This window comes from Notolepis coatsorum (assembly GCF_963971535.1).
Source record: "Notolepis coatsorum genome assembly, chromosome: 14".
In the NCBI taxonomy this organism is placed as follows: Eukaryota; Metazoa; Chordata; class Actinopteri; order Aulopiformes; family Paralepididae; genus Notolepis; species Notolepis coatsorum.
Window position 1 is genome coordinate 9,701,933 of NC_140178.1, and position 18,424 is coordinate 9,720,356.

An 18,424-nucleotide genomic window follows, 5' to 3' on the forward strand; every position below is an offset into this window, starting at 1 on the left:
ATCTGTATTTATACTCGATAAATAAATACACTGAGTAGTTAAACTCATGTACAGTCTACAGTGTCGTCGAGATGTTACATTCACAAGTGTCATAGTGCGTTCATAAATACAGAAACATCACATGAGACAATCAGAACAATTAAGAGCACAAAGGATAACTCACTTGCTCCCTACAACCCTGTCTTCTTGAAATGTCCCTCCTTGGATTGAGTTAGTTGATTACTAAAGAATTGTGTTTTACTGTTTTTAAATGGTTTGAAATGTGTTCTAACTGCATTGGTTTGCTTGAAGCGTTTGTCCATCTTGGAGAAACGGAGCATGACAATATGCCTCTGGCACTAGGTTTGACATGTTGTTCCCCTTCCTTCCTTGATCCTGACATACATAATCCAGTTTCCTCCAATTCCTCCTCCCATTTCCTGCTCATTAAAAACATCAAGCACTACTGTACTGTACTCACAACAAGTCAACATTGCTGCTATTACAGAAAAGATGTCCCATACAATCATAACCACAGTAGCTGAGCAGGTTGCACTTTCCCTTGAAAGGCAGTGCAAGGTCTGGTCTTTGTATTTGGGAATGTTGGAACTTTTTATTTTGGTAATTAAAAGATTTTAATCAAAGGCATGTATGGTTTTGCATACTAATACATATGGTGACAATATTGCTATGCTCTTGTCCTCGAGCAGGCAAAGAAACAGATATAGCCTACTGGAAATGTACCAACAAAATTTTATTTGTCATGTCCTGCTACATCATCAATTATGTTTGATAAGGCAGGATGAATTAAGGGACCTACAGTAGTGTATATGCCATAACATTTGTCATTATGGTTTCCACAAGAAAATCTCTACCCAGACAAAATTATCCATTCATTTCGTCAGTCATTCAATCACTGAATCCCAACAAATCCCTGTCCTGTGTGGTTTCTCCTAATGGATTTTGAGACGGACTAGGCACAACTAGTAGACTGCCATCCACCAGTTGATGATAAGGCACACTTGTAATCCACAGTGAAGGGATATGGATAACAGTTCACCTCCAATGTACAGTCATTTTACAGTCAATTTACATAAATATACATATATACAGTAGCTCAGCAGGTAGATCAGTCATCTGGTAATCCAGAGGTTCTCAATTTGATTCCTGCTCCCGGGCAACGTGTCTAATAAGTGTCCTTGAGCAAGACACGTAACCCCTAATTGCTGTCGATCAGTCGATGAGCAGGGTGGCACCTTGCATGGTGGCTTCCGCCGTCTTTCACTGTAAAAAAAATGTTTTTATATGTCTGCACTTTATGTGCTCATTTCGTGTCTATTCTATTCTACTACTTATTGCACTGCACTATTTTACTCTGTCTATTCTATCTTACTCTTTTTATTATTGTCTATTTTTAAAGTTGAATCAAACCATAAACACGGTGGCCTGTTGGGATGTTATAGATCCTAATGTAAAAAACTGATTTTATATGTCTGCACTTTATGTGCTAATTTCGTGTCTATTCTATTCTACTACTTATTGCACTGCACTATTTGACTCTGTCTATTCTATCTTACTCTTTTTATTATTGTCTATTTTTAAAGCTGAATCAAACCATAAACAAGGTGGCCTGTTGGGATGTTATAGATCCTAATGTAAAAAACTGATTTTATATGTCTGTTACAGGTGTGTGTGTGTTTTTAATTTAAAAGGTAATCACTCACCCATCCTATTTGTAGAGGAATGGTATCCTTCTCTCCTTCATGTTGGCAAAACAGTCAATAACTCTCTCATAGAACACTTCACGGGTCTTTAGTTCATGCAGCACAGACGCTTCCATCGACATTTTGGCCAAATGTGAGTCTGTCTTGTCCACAGCTGTTGCGTAGGTAGGTTTTGACACGTTTCAGACAGGAGAAGGACCTTTCAGCTGATGTACTTGTCACGGGAATGGTGAGCATCAGTTTCAGGAGTTTGCATATCTCGGGTAAGGAGTTGAACAGTTCATCTTTAACAAGTGATTGCAGCAGCTCACCTGGTGGTTTGTGGAAGGAGGCATCAGCATAGACAACCTGTAACTCATTTTTTATCCTCTGGTCGATCTTTGATCGACCTCCAAAGATCTTTGGGTAGGCCTGGAGCAGCTGTGTGAAATCCCCGGCAGGAAACTCCTGGAAGAACATGGGGAATAGGTTGTGGTCCACGAGACGGAAAAAGAGCAGGTTCTTCATATCTGCAAATCTCTCTCCCATGTGAAGTGTGATTCCATCGATCACTTCATAGTACAGTCGCCTGTAATGGTCCTGGGGGCCTGGGTTGTTGTCAGCGTGAGGGTTGAGTCCTGACTCATAGTCATCCCATCCACGGCGACATCTTTTCCGTCTTTGGTCTTCATGTCCTACTGTCTGGACAGTGTCGTCATATATCGCTTGGAACTTTGTGGTACTTCGTATAGCCTTCAAAGCATCTTGTGTACTCTGCACTCGTACACAGGCATTCCTCACATCCAGAGACTTGCTCTGTAGAGCCTGAAACAGTGGTTCTGTTATGCCAAAAATGGCCTGGAAAACCCCAAGTAAAAAAATAAACATGAACTCGTTCAGTTTTTGTTTAAGAGCACCGCTCTGGGAGATTGACTCGTTGTCCCAACCAGGCTCAGCAATGATCCTATCAAAAACAATATCCAGTGATCTTTGGCCTTCATGTATAGCATGCACTGCTCTGCTTTTGAAATTCCACCGTGTGGCACAACCACCTGGTACCCGAATGCTGTTGTCAACCTCGGTCAGCATAGCTGTTTTTTTGCATGACCGGGTAAAAAAGTTATGAAAGCTGTCAACAGCTGCAAAAAACACTTTCACTTCTTGGATATTGCTCACCCCCTGAGCTAAAACCAAATTTAATTTATGGGCATAACAATGAATGAAGAGGGCATATGGACACTGGATTTTCACAAGAGCCTGGACACCACCTCGCTGCCCACTCATACAGCTTGCCCCATCATATGTCTGACAGATCAGTTTGGCTGCTGGGTTGTATCTGCCTATGGTTTCCATGACAACAGCAGTGAGTGCCGCTGCATTTCTCTCGGCGCTCACGTCGATAAACCCCAAGAACCTCTCACAGATAACACCCTTAACATTTACATACCGTACTATGACCGACAGCTGGCATTTACATGAAATGTCTGTGGTGTCATCCACTTGAACAGATATAAATGGTGCCGAATTGATTTCGCCATCTATCTCTCTTTGTATGACGTCTGCGATGCTTTTAATTATTTCATTTTGGATGGTGGATGACATCCCCGTGAACACCGTTGAGGACCCGAGATGTTCTGCCATGGCAGTGTCAAACTCCGCAAATGCATTTATTAGTTCGACAAAATTGCCTCTGTTGAGGCTTGTTGCCGACTCGTCGTGTCCTCTGAACGCCTGTTCCTGCCTCCCCAAATACGTAACAGCCGTTATGAGCTTCCTCAAAATGTCTCTGTTTTTTGTCACTTGGGTGTTGAATTTTGCAACACTAACCACTGCCGCCTGGGAGAGAGCCTCGTCGATCCTGACTTTACCAAAAAGTTGTAGCTTCAGGCTCGCAGTGATGTGTGATTTCGATTTTCCGTGCCGGTCAATGGACCTGGACAGATTGGTGAGGTCTGCATATCCTGTGGTGGACCAGGGATTGTTCAGTCCTCTGTCAATTTCAAATAGCAGGCAGCTCCAGCAGAATAGATGTCCCGTGGTAGCAGAACCTGTTAGCCACTCGGTTCTGGTGTAGTTCTGTGCATTAAATTTGCGTTGTCCCTTCCCAACCCTTGGCTGAACAATACACATCTGTGGTGTAGGCCTTCCTTTACGCTTTATGTCTAGCTGTTTTTCGAAAGGCAACTTTGTGAAATCATGAGTGACTAAATAATCTACTATATTATTATCTAGATCTGCCATTATGGTGTTTTTTCTTACAATGGCACTGTAGTAGACTACTAGACTGAGTGACGCCAGACAGTTTTATTCTACTAATGAGATGTCACGTTAGGTAGTCAGGTGGAAACGTGAACTTCTGACCTGCCCCGCCTCCAGGTGGAACATTATGCTGAACGTCTTCATCCCAGCTCCGTTTTAAACTTTTAGGGTGTGGCACAGTGGCAGTCAGCTCGAATCTGATTGGCTAGGATCGGATTTGGAGTTTGGACTCACTCTATAATGCTGGAAGCCAGGAGAAAGAGACCTACCCTACTGCTTCTCTCCTATACTAGCTGCAGTAGTGAGCACAGTCTGACAGTGTGTTAGAGGGAGTGAGAAGGAGAAGAGGGAGACATTAAAAAAAAAAAAAAAAAAAAACACAAATGCACAGATGAAAATGAATGTAAACTATATTAAAAAAAAATTATATTTAAATTTTTTTTTTTTATTATTTTTTCATATTTCATAATTTGATATGAAATTTATAGGGAGGCATGGCTTCCGTTGGCTTCCACAAGGATTCGCCACTGCATTCTACACAGTAATAACATTTTGTTGGGCTTTAAACGGCTATATATGTCCGGCTCAGAAATGTCGACAGACCAAATACATTTAAAACCATTGCAGATAATTACCCTCTTGCATATAGACATTAGCCAAACACATAATAGGAACAGCTCTCTCATGACAGAGTGTGTGGCTCTTAAAAGAGCCTTAAGGTTTCGATGTGAAGGGTTCAACGGGGTTTGGTCACAGCCTTGGTTCCCTCGGACACTGCATGCTTGGCCAGTTTACCAGGGAGCAACAGGCGGACGGCGGTCTGGATCTCCCTGGAAGTGATGGTCCTACGCTTGTTGTAGACTGTAGAGAGCCAGGCGGGAGGCTTCACCGGCGATGCGTTCAAAGATGTCGTTAACGAAGGAGTTCATGATCCCCATGGCCTTGGAAGAAACGCCGGTGTCAGGATGGACCTGCTTCAGGACCTTGTAAATATAAATGGCATAACTCTCCTTCCTGGACTTTCTGCGCTTCTTGCCTCCCTTGACTGCGGTCTTGGTGATGGCTTTCTTGGAGCCCTTCTTATATATAACGGATGGTATCGTGAAGCGCAGTCAAGAAGGGCTGGGGTGAGTAGCGGTACTATGGGTTAAACTCACTCTCACATCCTCAAAAGACGCATAGACCCATTACTTAGAAGTGAATTCACCTCTTGGTATAGCGGTCTGTGTTGCTGCCCGCGGTGTGGAAGACCGGGGTTCGACTCCCACTCGGGGCATCGAAGTTTGAGGTGACGTTGTCACAACCGTTACAATGGTGCAGACTGACCCGGATGCCTTGGGTGGAGTGGAGTGATTTTGATCAATGTGGAACGCCCTACCCACAGCTGTAAAGGAATGTGAATCACTACCCACTTAAAAAAAACACTCTCAAAGAGCACCTACAGGAGACTGCAATTCGAAACTGGCCCCTGTAAATGTCCAAACCCAACCTCCTCCAATGTACAGTTTATTCCCCCTCAAATGTACATACTATCTTTTTAGACTCTTTTTTATACTCATAGACAGTTATGTATATTTGTAGATCTGGTATGTCTAGATGTAACAGTACTGTCTACCTGTATGTCATGTATGTCATATATGTTATGATGAATTGAAAATGGGGGACCCTGATGTAAACAAGACAAAAGCCTTTCTCTGGTCTGCATCCCCTTAACAATTGTGTGTATTGAGCTGTACTGTATTGTACCCATTCTGCAATCTGTTAATACAATTCATCAATCAATGAATGAAGATATACTGGTGAGCAACACCGGCGCCCCCCAGGGAACTGTGCTGTCACCCTTCCTCTTCACCCTCTACACCTCAGACTTCTGCCGCAACTCCAGCGGGTGCCACCTGCAGAAGTTCTCAGACGACTCCTCCATCGTAAGCTACATCACCGACGATGATGAGGAGGAGTACAGAGCCCTGGTGGAGAGCTTCGTGGGGTGGAGCGACAGCAACCACCTCCAACTCAACACCAGTAAGACCAAGGAGCTGGTGGTGGACTTCCGGAGGGGCAAGAAGAGGCCCCCCCCGATTCCCATCTCCATCCGAGGGGTGGATGTGGAGATGGTGGACTCATACAAGTTCCTGGGGGTACACCTGAACAATAAACTGGACTGGTCGGACAACACAGAGGCCCTCTACAGGAAGGGACAGAGCAGGCTGTTCTTCCTGAGGAGACTCAGGTCCTTCAATGTGTGCAACAAACTGCTGCAGTCTTTTTACCAGTCTGTGGTGGCCAGCATCCTCTTCTATGCTGTGGCATGCTGGGGAGGCTACATCAACTCAAGGGACACCAACAAGCTCAACAAGCTGGTGAGGAAGGCTAGCTCCGTGGTGGGAGTCGAGCTACCTAGACTTGAGGTGATGGTAGAGAGGGGGATGATAAGGAAGCTGGATGCCATCATGGAGAACCCCTACCACCCCCTCTACGACGAGCTAGTCAAGATGAGAAGCTCGTTCAGCCACAGACTCATCCCCCCCCGACACTCAACTAACCGCCTCGGACAGTCCTTCATACCAGCGGCCATCAGGCTCCACAACAGTGGGCAGCGACTAGCAGCCTCCAGGCCCCACAACAGGGGGCAGCGACAGCGACTGCTACCAGACATTGACCTGGGACTTATAGGAACCCAAGGGGGACAAAGTAGACTACCCTGGTACTTTGATTAATGTATACTCAGTAGATAGTAAATTATAACACTACCTCATGCATACTGCACCTTATGTGACACTGTGAATAATGTGAATATTCCCCAGCTAGTCAGATAGTAAATTATATTGACCATATTGATCAAATTGTTTACACTGCCTGTGTTGTCTTTTACTACCTGTATACTGTGTTGTTTTACTACCTGTACCCCTCCCCCCCTCCCCCCCATGCTGCTATGATGCCTGAATTTCCCCAAGGGGATCAATAAAGGAATATCTTATGATACAGCTTCTTCCAGACACTGACTAATATCAAGACCAACGAGTCAGGGTTTGACCTACTTGATTGTTATGAGAAACTCCAAAATAAAAACTAACTGGAATCAGACAAACATGCAGGCTGTTCAGAGTAACTACTACGACTAGAACACATATTCAATTCAATTCAAACTTTAATACAGACTCATGGTCCAAAGAAAAAAATACACAACCTAGATATAAAATTACACACAACAGGCAAACATAACATCACTTAAAATACACATCAACATCCCACAAATAAGACAGTTGTGCCAATGTCTCCACATAATAGTGGTTCGAAGTCAGCCCATTGTCGCACCTTACCGAGTGCAGAACAAAGTCCACTGTCAACTGAGCTGGAGGAATGCCATTGGGAGACATCAAGTCACTTGATGTTGTAATGAGTTTTGATTGGTTCTGCAGAAACGCTCCTAGGTGTGTTTAGCCATCAAACCATTTATTTTCATAAAACTATGACCCAAAAACGGTTCCCAACAAACAGAAATGTGTTAATATATCTATGTAGTTCATATTAAAATATCATATCCTCTCTACACCCAAATCAATAATTTCACTAACGAAAGCCTCTAGCAAGCTTCAGCCCCCATGTCTATCTACTATCTATCTACAATCTACTATATATCGATTATCAATCTACCATCAACAAGATTAGATGCACTTTTAGAAAATATAGGTTTGTGGTCCCAAATTAAAGATGCATTTAACTATAATTCTAAATGTGCCAGAGTCTGACTGACATACCAGTTTATCATACATCAGGTTTGACACATGTATTTATTTTGTGTGCGATGGTCACTTTTTGATTGATTGTATGGTTGTTACTGTTAAGTCTCCAAGAGTGTGTGGTCAGAAGTTAGATGCTATTAAAGGCCCATAGCAAACAACTGCATGTGGAGCCAACTAGAGGCCCTCAACCCAACTCCTGACCTTTAACCTAACCAAAAAGCTAAATTTGTATTCCAAAATCAGTTAATGCTAACTTCAAACTTCTCCCATTTGAAAATCTATTGGGAGGCTCTTGTTCCACCTACTAGAGCACTTACTCCATCTGGTGGCGAAACCCAATATGACAGGCAGCATCCTAGACATGGTGCAGGAAAAACAAATTCATAAAGTGATGAGTTTATTCATCAGTCACCTGACCCTGACGGATCATTGGGATAACTCTCTCAAAACAAAGTGGGTGGCTCTGAAAAGAGCCTTTGGGAGAATACGGGTTAGATGGACAGGGAAGTTTACTTGGAGCTAAATAAGACACTTGGTTAGTTCTTTATGCTTGCTTCAACCAGCTGTTTATTGTCTGATGGTTGTACACAGGTGTCCTAATTATATAGCCCTACCAGTAACCATAGTTACAGGTTGCATGATGTTATACTGCCACTTAGTGGTAGCAGCTATGATAGCACCTATCATTACAACACACACACATTCATACACTTCTGTCTGTACATACAGCTGCATAATCCTTTTTACATGTATTTGGCATCACTTTTAATCATGGAAATGCCAGTATACATTTATAAGGTGAGAGATGTTTTCTGATGGTGCTGATTACTGATCATAAACAGATGACACAGACCGACATGGTCTCACCATGAGCTACATGTATCTGTACCTCACTGTGGTACAAGATAATAATACAAGTATGACTCTGACAACATAGTATGTTTCATTCCTTGAGCTATTTCTTCTGAATGTATCAAAAATGTAGCTGGCAGCCTACTGCACCACATTCTAAGATACTTTACTTCACAATGAGTTGAGCCCTAACAATAGAGGCCTGTATATCTGACCTATAGGCTAAACACAAACTGTAATGTCTGTGTTGTTCGGTTTCTTCCAGTATGGCTGCCTGTAACCGTTGGTAACCACTTTCAAAAGAAAATGCCTAATTTGTGTGCAGTGGTAGTCTGTAAAACACTTCTGAAAAGCATGATATTACTGTTCCGTTGTGACTTCTTTATAACATTCATTAATAAGGCACATGTGTTGATATGATAATCTATACATATAATTTATACATAGCAACCATTCCATTGCCTTTACTACACAAACATTCCGTGTAAGGCCTCTTTTGTGGAAATGCAGAACATGTTGATATGGTGCGTTTATGTTTGGTGATATGGTTATTCATTATGAATCTACTATGTCTATTTAAACTATTGAAATATAATTAAAATAGACCAATGCAGTTATTATTTATTGTGCTAAGTGTTCAGTGCAGCAGAATTTAATCAGAAAACACAGCAGATCAGCAATGCCCAAAAAGCATGTATTGTCAACAAGCATGCAGCAGTCTAAAGTACATAGCAAACTAGTCCCCCCCCCCGAAAAGGAAAATGTAGCTACGTTTCTTGTGTGAGTTATGAAATGTTTTGCAACATTAATTAATTAAATGTTAGTTGTAATTAATATGGGCCACGTGAAACCTTCCACTGATCTAAGGTGGTGATCATCCCTCATACGAAGTCGAGGTGACCCACGCTACAGGCCACCAGCAACAGTGTGTTTACCAACACCGGGAAAGCATCCATTTAAAACAAAACGCGTCACCCCAGATTACTATTCTTGCTCCCAGTCTCTAGTCAGGTAGCTCGGTTCGCTGCAAAACGAGATTATGTCGGATTATAATGCAATCTAAAGAATTGTGAGACATAAATAACAGAGAAAGGTATAGCTGCGCACCATGGTGAAGGCGCAAATTGGTGGTTTGAAGCGTCCACAAACACACCAGGGGTCTCCAAATGGTTTAATTCTGATGGCACATATGTCGGCTTGCTGACCCATTTGGCGTTAAATTCCTGCAATATTCATAGTTGTGTATTTTTGCTCTTTTGTGGCGAGGAGAAAACACAAGTGGCAGAGCATTTTGGCAGCACAGAGGAGGACAGGGTGGGTTGAGTCTACATGGCTCTCATGTAGTGTTTAAGACCAGCCCTCTGACTGAGCTTCAATATCATAATTCTAGTTGTGTTGAATCTGAGACAGAACGAGAGAAGATGGCAGAAGTCGCTCCAGCTCCAGCTCCCGCCGCTCCGGCTAAGGCCGCTAAGAAGAAGGCAGCTCCCAGACCCAAGAAGGCAGGTCCCAGCGTCAGTGACCTGGTCGTCGAGGCAGTGTCTGCTTCTAAAGAGAGGAGCGGTGTGTCTCTGGCTGCCGTGAAGAAGGCTCTGGCTGCCGGCGGCTATGACGTGGACAAGAACAAGGCCCGCGTTAAGACGGCTGTCAAGAGTCTGGTGACAAAGGGAACCCTGGTCCAGGTCAAGGGTACCGGAGCCTCCGGCTCTTTCAAGATCAACAAGGCTGAGGTTAAAGCCAAAAAGCCCGCAAAGAAAGCCGCTCCGAAAGCCAAGAAGCCAGCATCCAAGAAACCTGTCGTGGCCAAAAAGCCCGCGAAGGCAGCAACGAAGAAGCCTGCTGCCGCCAAGAAGTCTCCCAAGAAAGTCAAGAAGGTAGCGGCCAAGAGTCCCAAGAAGGTAGCGGCCAAGAGTCCCAAGAAGGTAGCGGCCAAGAGTCCCAAGAAGGTAGCAGCCAAGAGCCCAAAGAAGGCGACAAAGCCCGCTGCGCCCAAGAAGTCCCCAGCTAAGAAGGCTGCCAAGCCCATAGCAGCTAAGAGGGCAGCTCCCAAGAAGAGATAAGCGTTTGAACAGAACGTTGTCTTTAATTCAACAAAAGGCTCTTTTAAGAGCCACCCACCTCTTTCATGAAAAGCTATTGTACTCTAGTGTGTGGAAGTGAAGGTGGCTTATCGAAGTATATAACTTAGTATTTATGGGATGGTTGATTTCCACAAGATACTTCCAGCACGGCAACAAAGCAAACGCAACTTTATATATTATATAAATATGGAGAATATACCACAAAAAAACTAATATAAAATATAGATCAGATATAGGTTCTTAATTGGATAATGTTGATTGTTATTAAGTCCGTAGTGGGTCCTACTAACGCAGATACTTTACCGCAACGAGTTGAGCCCTTTATTGTGGAAATACATAAATTCTATCATTATGGTGCATTTATGTCCGTGCGTAAATGACCGCTATGACACTATTGGAATGACTACGGGTGATGGCCCATTAGTAGACACACAGCACATTATTGTAATTTTATTTATTCAGACTGGTTTGGATCATATGTTGGCACATAATTATGTTCCCCACTACCTCACATTAAATATCTACACAAGCAACCATTATATTATACAGAACAAGTGGAACATTGTCTCACAAAAGGCTCTTTTATGGACCCCCACTATTTATATGAAACAGGCACGGCTACAAAACACGACTTGTAGTTCTACCCATTTATTTATAATGTGATCCAGACCAGCAACATTGGCAGGTAAAGAAAATGGTCTGAACGAGTCGCACCGCTTCAGTTGAGCCCCAACAATTGTGGAAATACACAAATTGCTGTCATTATGTCAATTTATGTTCGTGCATGCTGTAATCTGTATATATAACCCTTACTATTTATGTTTCTCAGTTCAAATTAATCATCACTTGACCGCTATGACATGCAATTTCGTTAAGACTTCAAAACAGGGACAAAAACACTGCAGACAAACACATTAAACATTACTTCTAAACAGCACTGTACAAGTGTAATCATTAGTGGACACGGTCAAATGTTATGCATTACGTGTTTATAGTCTTACATTTATGTCCGAGGTAGCGACACAACAATTTAAGTTACACAACCAAATTGTATTTTGACAAACGGAAATATTGCATTTTCAAGAAGAGGTGGGTGGCTCTGAAAAGAGCCTTTGTGGAGTTTGTCGAAGAGGCTAAATAATTTACTTCTTGGCAGGCTTGGCAGCCTTCTCGGTCTTCTTGGGCAGAAGTACAGCCTGGATGTTGGGCAGCACACCACCCTGAGCGATGGTCACTCCTCCCAGCAGTCTGTTGAGCTCCTCGTCGTTACGCACGGCCAGCTGCAGGTGACGGGGGATGATACGACTCTTCTTGTTGTCACGGGCAGCGTTTCCAGCCAACTCCAGGATCTCAGCGGTCAGATATTCCAGCACAGCCGCCAAATAAACCGGGGCACCGGCTCCAACACGATGCGCATAGTTGCCTTTACGCAGCAGTCTGTGGACACGACCCACGGGGAACTGAAGCCCGGCGCGAGATGAGCGAGTCTTGGACTTAACTCTGGCCTTTCCTCCGGTCTTTCCTCTTCCAGACATGTTTATAATTCTCTTTAGCTAAACGAGTTAGACAATGAATGCAGCGAGTTGGAGAGTCGCGTTTTATTTTCGGGCTTGTGTTTTCTCACCCAATCAGGAAAGACGTTTTCTTGGCGGTTTTTCCAAAAGACGAGTCCTCCAATCCTCGTGTGAGATGTAGGCGGAATAACGAGCTCCCAGAGTGGAGACCAATCAGAAACGACTGCGCCTCCGCGTTAGTAATATAAGGCCAGATTTTCGGCACAGCAGCGTATTATTCTTGTTCGATTGAACAAGAAAAGATAGTTACTCATAATGGCAAGAACTAAGCAGACCGCTCGTAAGTCCACCGGTGGCAAAGCCCCAAGGAAGCAGCTCGCCACCAAGGCTGCCCGTAAGAGCGCACCGGCTACCGGCGGCGTGAAGAAGCCACATCGTTACAGGCCCGGTACCGTGGCGCTGAGAGAGATCCGTCGTTACCAGAAGTCCACTGAGTTGCTGATCCGCAAGTTGCCTTTCCAGCGCCTGGTCAGAGAAATCGCCCAGGACTTCAAGACCGACCTGCGCTTCCAGAGCTCTGCTGTCATGGCTCTTCAGGAGGCCAGTGAGGCTTACCTGGTCGGTCTGTTTGAGGACACCAACCTGTGCGCCATCCACGCCAAGAGGGTGACCATCATGCCCAAAGACATCCAGCTGGCCCGCCGCATCCGTGGAGAGCGCGCTTAAATCGGCTTTGTTTTCCTACTTTCATAACCCAAAGGCTCTTTTAAGAGCCGCCACCCTAATCATGAAAAGTACATCCCATTAACTCATTATTTCGACGTGCCAGTTATACTAAAATCGTCACTTTAATTCTGATATTTAGACTAGCATCTTGGCTAAAGCACAACAGACTGCAAATTGCCATTTAACATATTTATTGATCACTGTTGTGGCTGAGAAGTCGTTCCACAACATCACCTTGGGGACATTTGTTATCATAGCAGGAGGGGAGGCACAGGTAGTATAATACATACATGTCACAGAATTATATTACAGTGGAGAAGTAAACATTTAATAAAAAGGCAGTGTAAACGATATACAATATAATTAACTCTGGACATGCGCATATGGGCAACAAGGTTGTCCTCGTAGTAGGTTCGTCCGGGACGCGGGAAGCGTGAATATTAAAGGCAACCAACTTGTGATCGGCTTTTCTCTGATTGGCCGCGCCCCCACGCGCAGGCAAGCGCACGTCCCAAATGAAATCCAAGGAGCAAGCGAGCGGCAGGCTGCTGGGATTATGTTTGGTCATGACAAAACAATAAAAATCGCTGACAGAGCTCTCATATTTGCGAATGCATAAACTATATCTTAAATTATGGCGGATATAGTTTATGCATTCGCAAAATATGAGAGCGCGCCGCTGTCATTGAAGGGCTTCCTACAACAGAGCACCGCCGCTGCTGCTGCTGAAGCTGTATCAAGCCGGCGGCGGTGCACGGACGCCGGGGAAAAACCACCGCGTCGCCCCGCTGGCGCTTCAGGCTCAGCAGCCTCCACGGGCGAAATAACATATAACGTTACAGTTCCACACTGATGTACAGTGAGTGTCTAATATGGCTGTCGCGAAGTCATGCCTCTCCCTCTGAAAGCCCATCCACGCTGTGTATCATAGACTACCAGATTCGCACTCGTGTATAAACAAAGCCCATACAGTTATGAAATGCGCTGAACTAGAAAGCGTAAAGTTATTATGTTTCGCGTTCCATTGATTAACGCCATTACCTGCTGTGCTGTAGGAAGCAGAGGTACAGTAAGTTACAGTAGGTGTAGGTTACATGTTTAATCAAAGCCCATACAATTTTTCATAATATTTCAAATATCATAATGATGTGTTTTCTATATTATATCCACAATCATTCATCTAAAAAATTGTATGGGCTTTGATTAAACATGTAACCTACACCTACTGTAACTTACTGTACCTCTGCTTCCTACAGCACAGCAGGTAATGGCGTTAATCAATGGAACGCGAAACGTAGTCTATGATACACAGCGTGGATGGGCTTTCAGAGGGAGAGGCATGACTTCGCGACAGCCATATTAGACACTCACTGTACATCAGTGTGGAACTGTAACGTTATATGTTATTTCGCCCGTGGAGGCTGCTGAGCCTGAAGCGCCAGCGGGGCGACGCGGTGGTTTTTCCCCGGCGTCCGTGCACCGCCGCCGGCTTGATACAGCTTCAGCAGCAGCAGCGGCGGTGCTCTGTTGTAGGAAGCCCTTCAATGACAGCGGCGCGCTCTCATATTTTGCGAAACGATTTTTATTGTTTTGTCATGACCAAACATAATCCCAACGTAGATAGGAGGTGTACTGTATGTCAAATGTCGGTCATGTGGTGGAAGTGTTTAGTACAGTCACACAACAGAACACCGCTGTAGAGTACAGTCACACAACAGAGGAACGAAAAGCTGAACACAAGTTGGTTGCCTTTAATATTCACGCGGCTGGCGTATGGGGCCTCATTTTGAGAAGCATCTTAGAAATGTGGGAACATAGGCCCTACATTTTGAGTGAAAAGAAAATCTGGGGCTGTGGGACCATAGGGCTGACCCCCATGATGCAACACATTACATTGACCTCGATAGGGAAATTCAATGTTTTACAGTCGAGTAAAGTAGTTTGAATATGGTAATCTGTGTCTTGTGTGTTAATTACAGCTCAATGAAATAAGGTAGCAGTCCATAAGGCGACGTATTGCTATATTTTCATTTATATTTCATGGTGCTGTAATTAAGAAGGATTTTCTCTCAAGGGCAGATATAGTGGGAGGAATTAGCTCAGGAGTCAATACATTTCCATCTGTACGAGGTGCTTAATTTATGTCATATCAACTTTGCTATTTTGCCCATATTTTATTTTAGGAGCAACAATGTAACCGCACAGGTTCATACACTGAGACAATAGGACATAATTTATTGGTAGTTTAAAATTCAAGCTGACAAACTGGTTTTCAACTCAATGTTGCAGCAATCAACAACAGCTAAAAAGTAACCCATGACCATACACCCATAATTATACATGTTCCAATCATACATATAACTGAGTGAGGGGCAATAGCCTTTTTCTGCCCCTTCTCTCATTGAGGGCAGGTAGTGAGAGGAATCAGCTCAGTGACCACAGATTTCCATCTGGTTTCATGCTGAACTAGTTTGAGGGGCTTCATTCATAATGTCATTAACAGACTCAAACGTTGACACATCACTCAGAAGAAAATATCAATCATGCCGTCCTTGTACATTTATTTCCAAGTATTTAACATTCATTCAGTTGCTATTTTACAGATATTTATTATTTTTGGAGCAATGTAGTTCCAGTTGGTTGTGTGCAGGCTGTGGCAGGTTTCTGTGTTAGTATAATACTCTGAAGTGGAGCCAGGCAAGGGAAATACATTATTCAGAGCACAATTTTACAAACAAACACACCCAATGAGCTGTAACTCTGTGATAAGAGCCACAAATTGCCCCAAATGTGTCACCTGTTGGGTCAGGTCAGTACTACCAGCCCTCCTCCATCCCTCATCACAGACCTGGTTTGGACAGGTTCAGGAGGCCAGGGTCGGAGTAGGGAAGCAAGTGTTTCCACTTCTGATGATTCCTCTTCATCACGACTTAAAACTACTTTGATTAGTCATTTAAAAATTAATTATAGAAAGGAAAAAGGGAGATTGGGAGGGTTGAATACGTTCTTGTTTCATTCTTGTTCTTGTATGTCATAAATGTCTGGATGTAACAGTACTGTATATCTGTATGTCGTGTATGTCATAAATGTTATGATGAATTGAAAATGGTGGACCCTGATGTAAACAAGAAGAAAGTCTTTGTCTGGTCTGCATTTCCTTAACAATTGTGTGTATTGAGCCATACTGTATTGTACCTATTCTGCAATCTGTTAATACAATTTTCAATCAATCAATTAATCAATGTTGTGTAGATGTTGGGGCCAAGAAGACAAACTTGCAGAGGAACCCTATTGGCCAAACCTCAAACCCTCCCCCCACACTCTGTCTCGGTGCTCGTTGGCCTCAACAACGTCCTCAGAGAGGCTTGAAATACGCATGGGTTTAACCCAACTGAGACACTCGATCGTCATCTATTCGTGAACATGTCTGGTCGCGGAAAGGGAGGAAAGGGACTGGGAAAAGGAGGCGCTAAGCGTCACCGCAAAGTGCTCCGTGATAACATCCAGGGAATCACCAAACCCGCCATCCGCCGTCTGGCTCGCCGTGGTGGAGTGAAGCGTATCTCCGGTCTGATCTACGAGGAGACCCGCGGTGTGTTGAAGGTCTTCCTGGAGAACGTGATCCGTGATGCCGTCACCTACACCGAGCACGCCAAGAGGAAGACCGTGACCGCCATGGATGTGGTCTATGCTCTGAAGAGACAGGGACGCACTCTGTACGGCTTCGGCGGCTAAACTACTCACTGCGTTGTATCAAAAACCTAAAGGCTCTTTTAAGAGCCACCCACATGATTCATAGAACGAGCAGATTATGTTTCCTCATACGTGCCTGGGCCTTTAGATTATTTTGTACTTTATTTAATCAATATAGTGTGAGGCGTATAAAGATAAAAAACAATATATATATATATATATATACACAATACTAAAACCACCCACTAGGAAAGATTACCAATTTGGAAGGGGTGAGATTCTAAAAATATCCAGTACAAGTTAGATCATTTGATGCATCATTATTTTAGACACTTGTTAATTAATGAATAGGCTTCACTTTAGATTGGCCCCCACGATAGCATCTGCAAATGATTTATAGATGTTTTATGAATGTCTTAACAAATCATTTGTTGAACATGAAAAATAAATGGAGTAAATACTTTGTAAATGGTATACAAATAGTTATAAATGATTTAATAATCATTTATGAATGTATATAAATGGTTTGTTCATGATTAGTTCATTATCTACAAATACCTTATACATGTATTATAACAGGGTGTTATTATAAAGTGCTACCCGTTTTTGGATACATAATAAGTATCTGGGTAACATAATAAGTCTCTAAATAACTAATAAGTCTCTGGGTAATATTACTGTATATTTGCATATCGTATATGTCACAAATGTAACAGAAATATATACCTGTATGTCATAAAGTCATGTATGTTGTAAAAAAAAAAAAAAAAAAAAACTCAGCCCGGAACTAGGCAAAATCTCACCTGGCTCGCTGACAAACAAACTATCATTACACCTGGGTAAAACAGTCCATTCTCTTAATAACAAACTCAGCAAGGCCGACGGCTTCTCAGTTACAGTGGGCGACAATATTGTCACAAGGAAAGATGAAATTACATACCTAGGTTCCATCCTAGAGGCAAATCTCTCCTGTGACAAAATGGCATCCAATGTAATAAAAAAAAAAGTCAACCAATGAACTAGATTCTTGTACCGGATCTCCTCTCTGGTAAACAAGAATACCCTGAAGACTCTGGCAGGAGCACTCATTCAAGGGTACTACGACTATGCTTGCACCTCATGGTACCAAAGCACCTCAAAGGCGCTAAAAACAAAATTACAAACACCACAAAACAAACTGGTCAGACTACTGCTTGACCTTACTCCTAGAACCCACCTCACCCCTGCCCACTTTGACAACCTAGGATGGCTTAGAGTAGACGACAGAGTACAGCAACTTGCAATGGGCCTAGTCTACAAGATACACTACACGACTAAGGTACCCATGTACATGTCAAAATACTTCTCAAAGGTCAGTGAATACCACGACCACAACACCAGAGGGAGCTCCACAAATCATGTTAAACCCAGATTCGGCTGCTCAAACAAGGGACTAAACACGTTTAGCAATTATGCCACATCAATGTGGAACGCCCTACCCACAGCTGTAAAGGAATGTGAATCACTCGCTCCAGCCACTCTCTGCCATATGTTCTGGTCATGCCCATCACTATCCCGATTCTGGCCTCGGCAGCAGTCTGTGGACACGACCCACGGGGAACTGAAGCCCGGCGCGAGAGGAGCGAGTCTTGGACTCAATAGTATGCAGCTGCAGAACGTCAGACCGCAGCGCTTACAAGCCCCGCGCTTACAAGCCCCGCACATAGCAACCCCTCGCTTCCATTGGCTGATTTTGGTCACGTGATTTGGGTCCCACCCAATGGCTGAGGTCCCCCCGCGCTTAGATACCCCTCGCTTCCATTGGCTGATTTGGGTCACGTTGCACTGCGGGATTGATTGATTGATTGATTGAAAACTTTATTAACAGATTGCCG

The 18,424-nt window shown here is 43.6% G+C and overlaps 4 protein-coding genes across 4 annotated transcripts; 3 read left to right on the forward strand and 1 right to left on the reverse strand.

Moving 5' to 3' along the window:
- Positions 1-9,957: 9,957 nt before the first annotated feature.
- On the forward strand, positions 9,958-10,596 carry LOC311239917 (histone H1-like; the record flags this gene model as incomplete). Its single annotated transcript, XM_084328361.1, has 1 exon — positions 9,958-10,596. The coding sequence occupies one exon, from the start codon at positions 9,958-9,960 to the stop codon at positions 10,594-10,596; it is 639 nt and encodes a 212-aa protein (XP_084184487.1).
- Positions 10,597-11,759: 1,163 nt separating this feature from the next.
- On the reverse strand, positions 11,760-12,152 carry LOC311239918 (histone H2A-like; the record flags this gene model as incomplete). The annotated part of the gene is made up of 1 exon (XM_084328362.1): positions 11,760-12,152. One exon carries the CDS (start codon positions 12,150-12,152, stop codon positions 11,760-11,762), a length of 393 nt encoding a protein of 130 aa, XP_084184488.1.
- A 294-nt stretch (positions 12,153-12,446) lies between these two features.
- LOC311239919 (histone H3.2) lies at positions 12,447-12,857 on the forward strand (the record flags this gene model as incomplete). Its single annotated transcript, XM_084328363.1, has 1 exon — positions 12,447-12,857. The coding sequence occupies one exon, from the start codon at positions 12,447-12,449 to the stop codon at positions 12,855-12,857; it is 411 nt and encodes a 136-aa protein (XP_084184489.1).
- Positions 12,858-16,280: 3,423 nt separating this feature from the next.
- On the forward strand, positions 16,281-16,592 carry LOC311241069 (histone H4; the record flags this gene model as incomplete). The annotated part of the gene is made up of 1 exon (XM_084329747.1): positions 16,281-16,592. The coding sequence occupies one exon, from the start codon at positions 16,281-16,283 to the stop codon at positions 16,590-16,592; it is 312 nt and encodes a 103-aa protein (XP_084185873.1).
- Between the last annotated feature and the right edge of the window lie 1,832 nt (positions 16,593-18,424).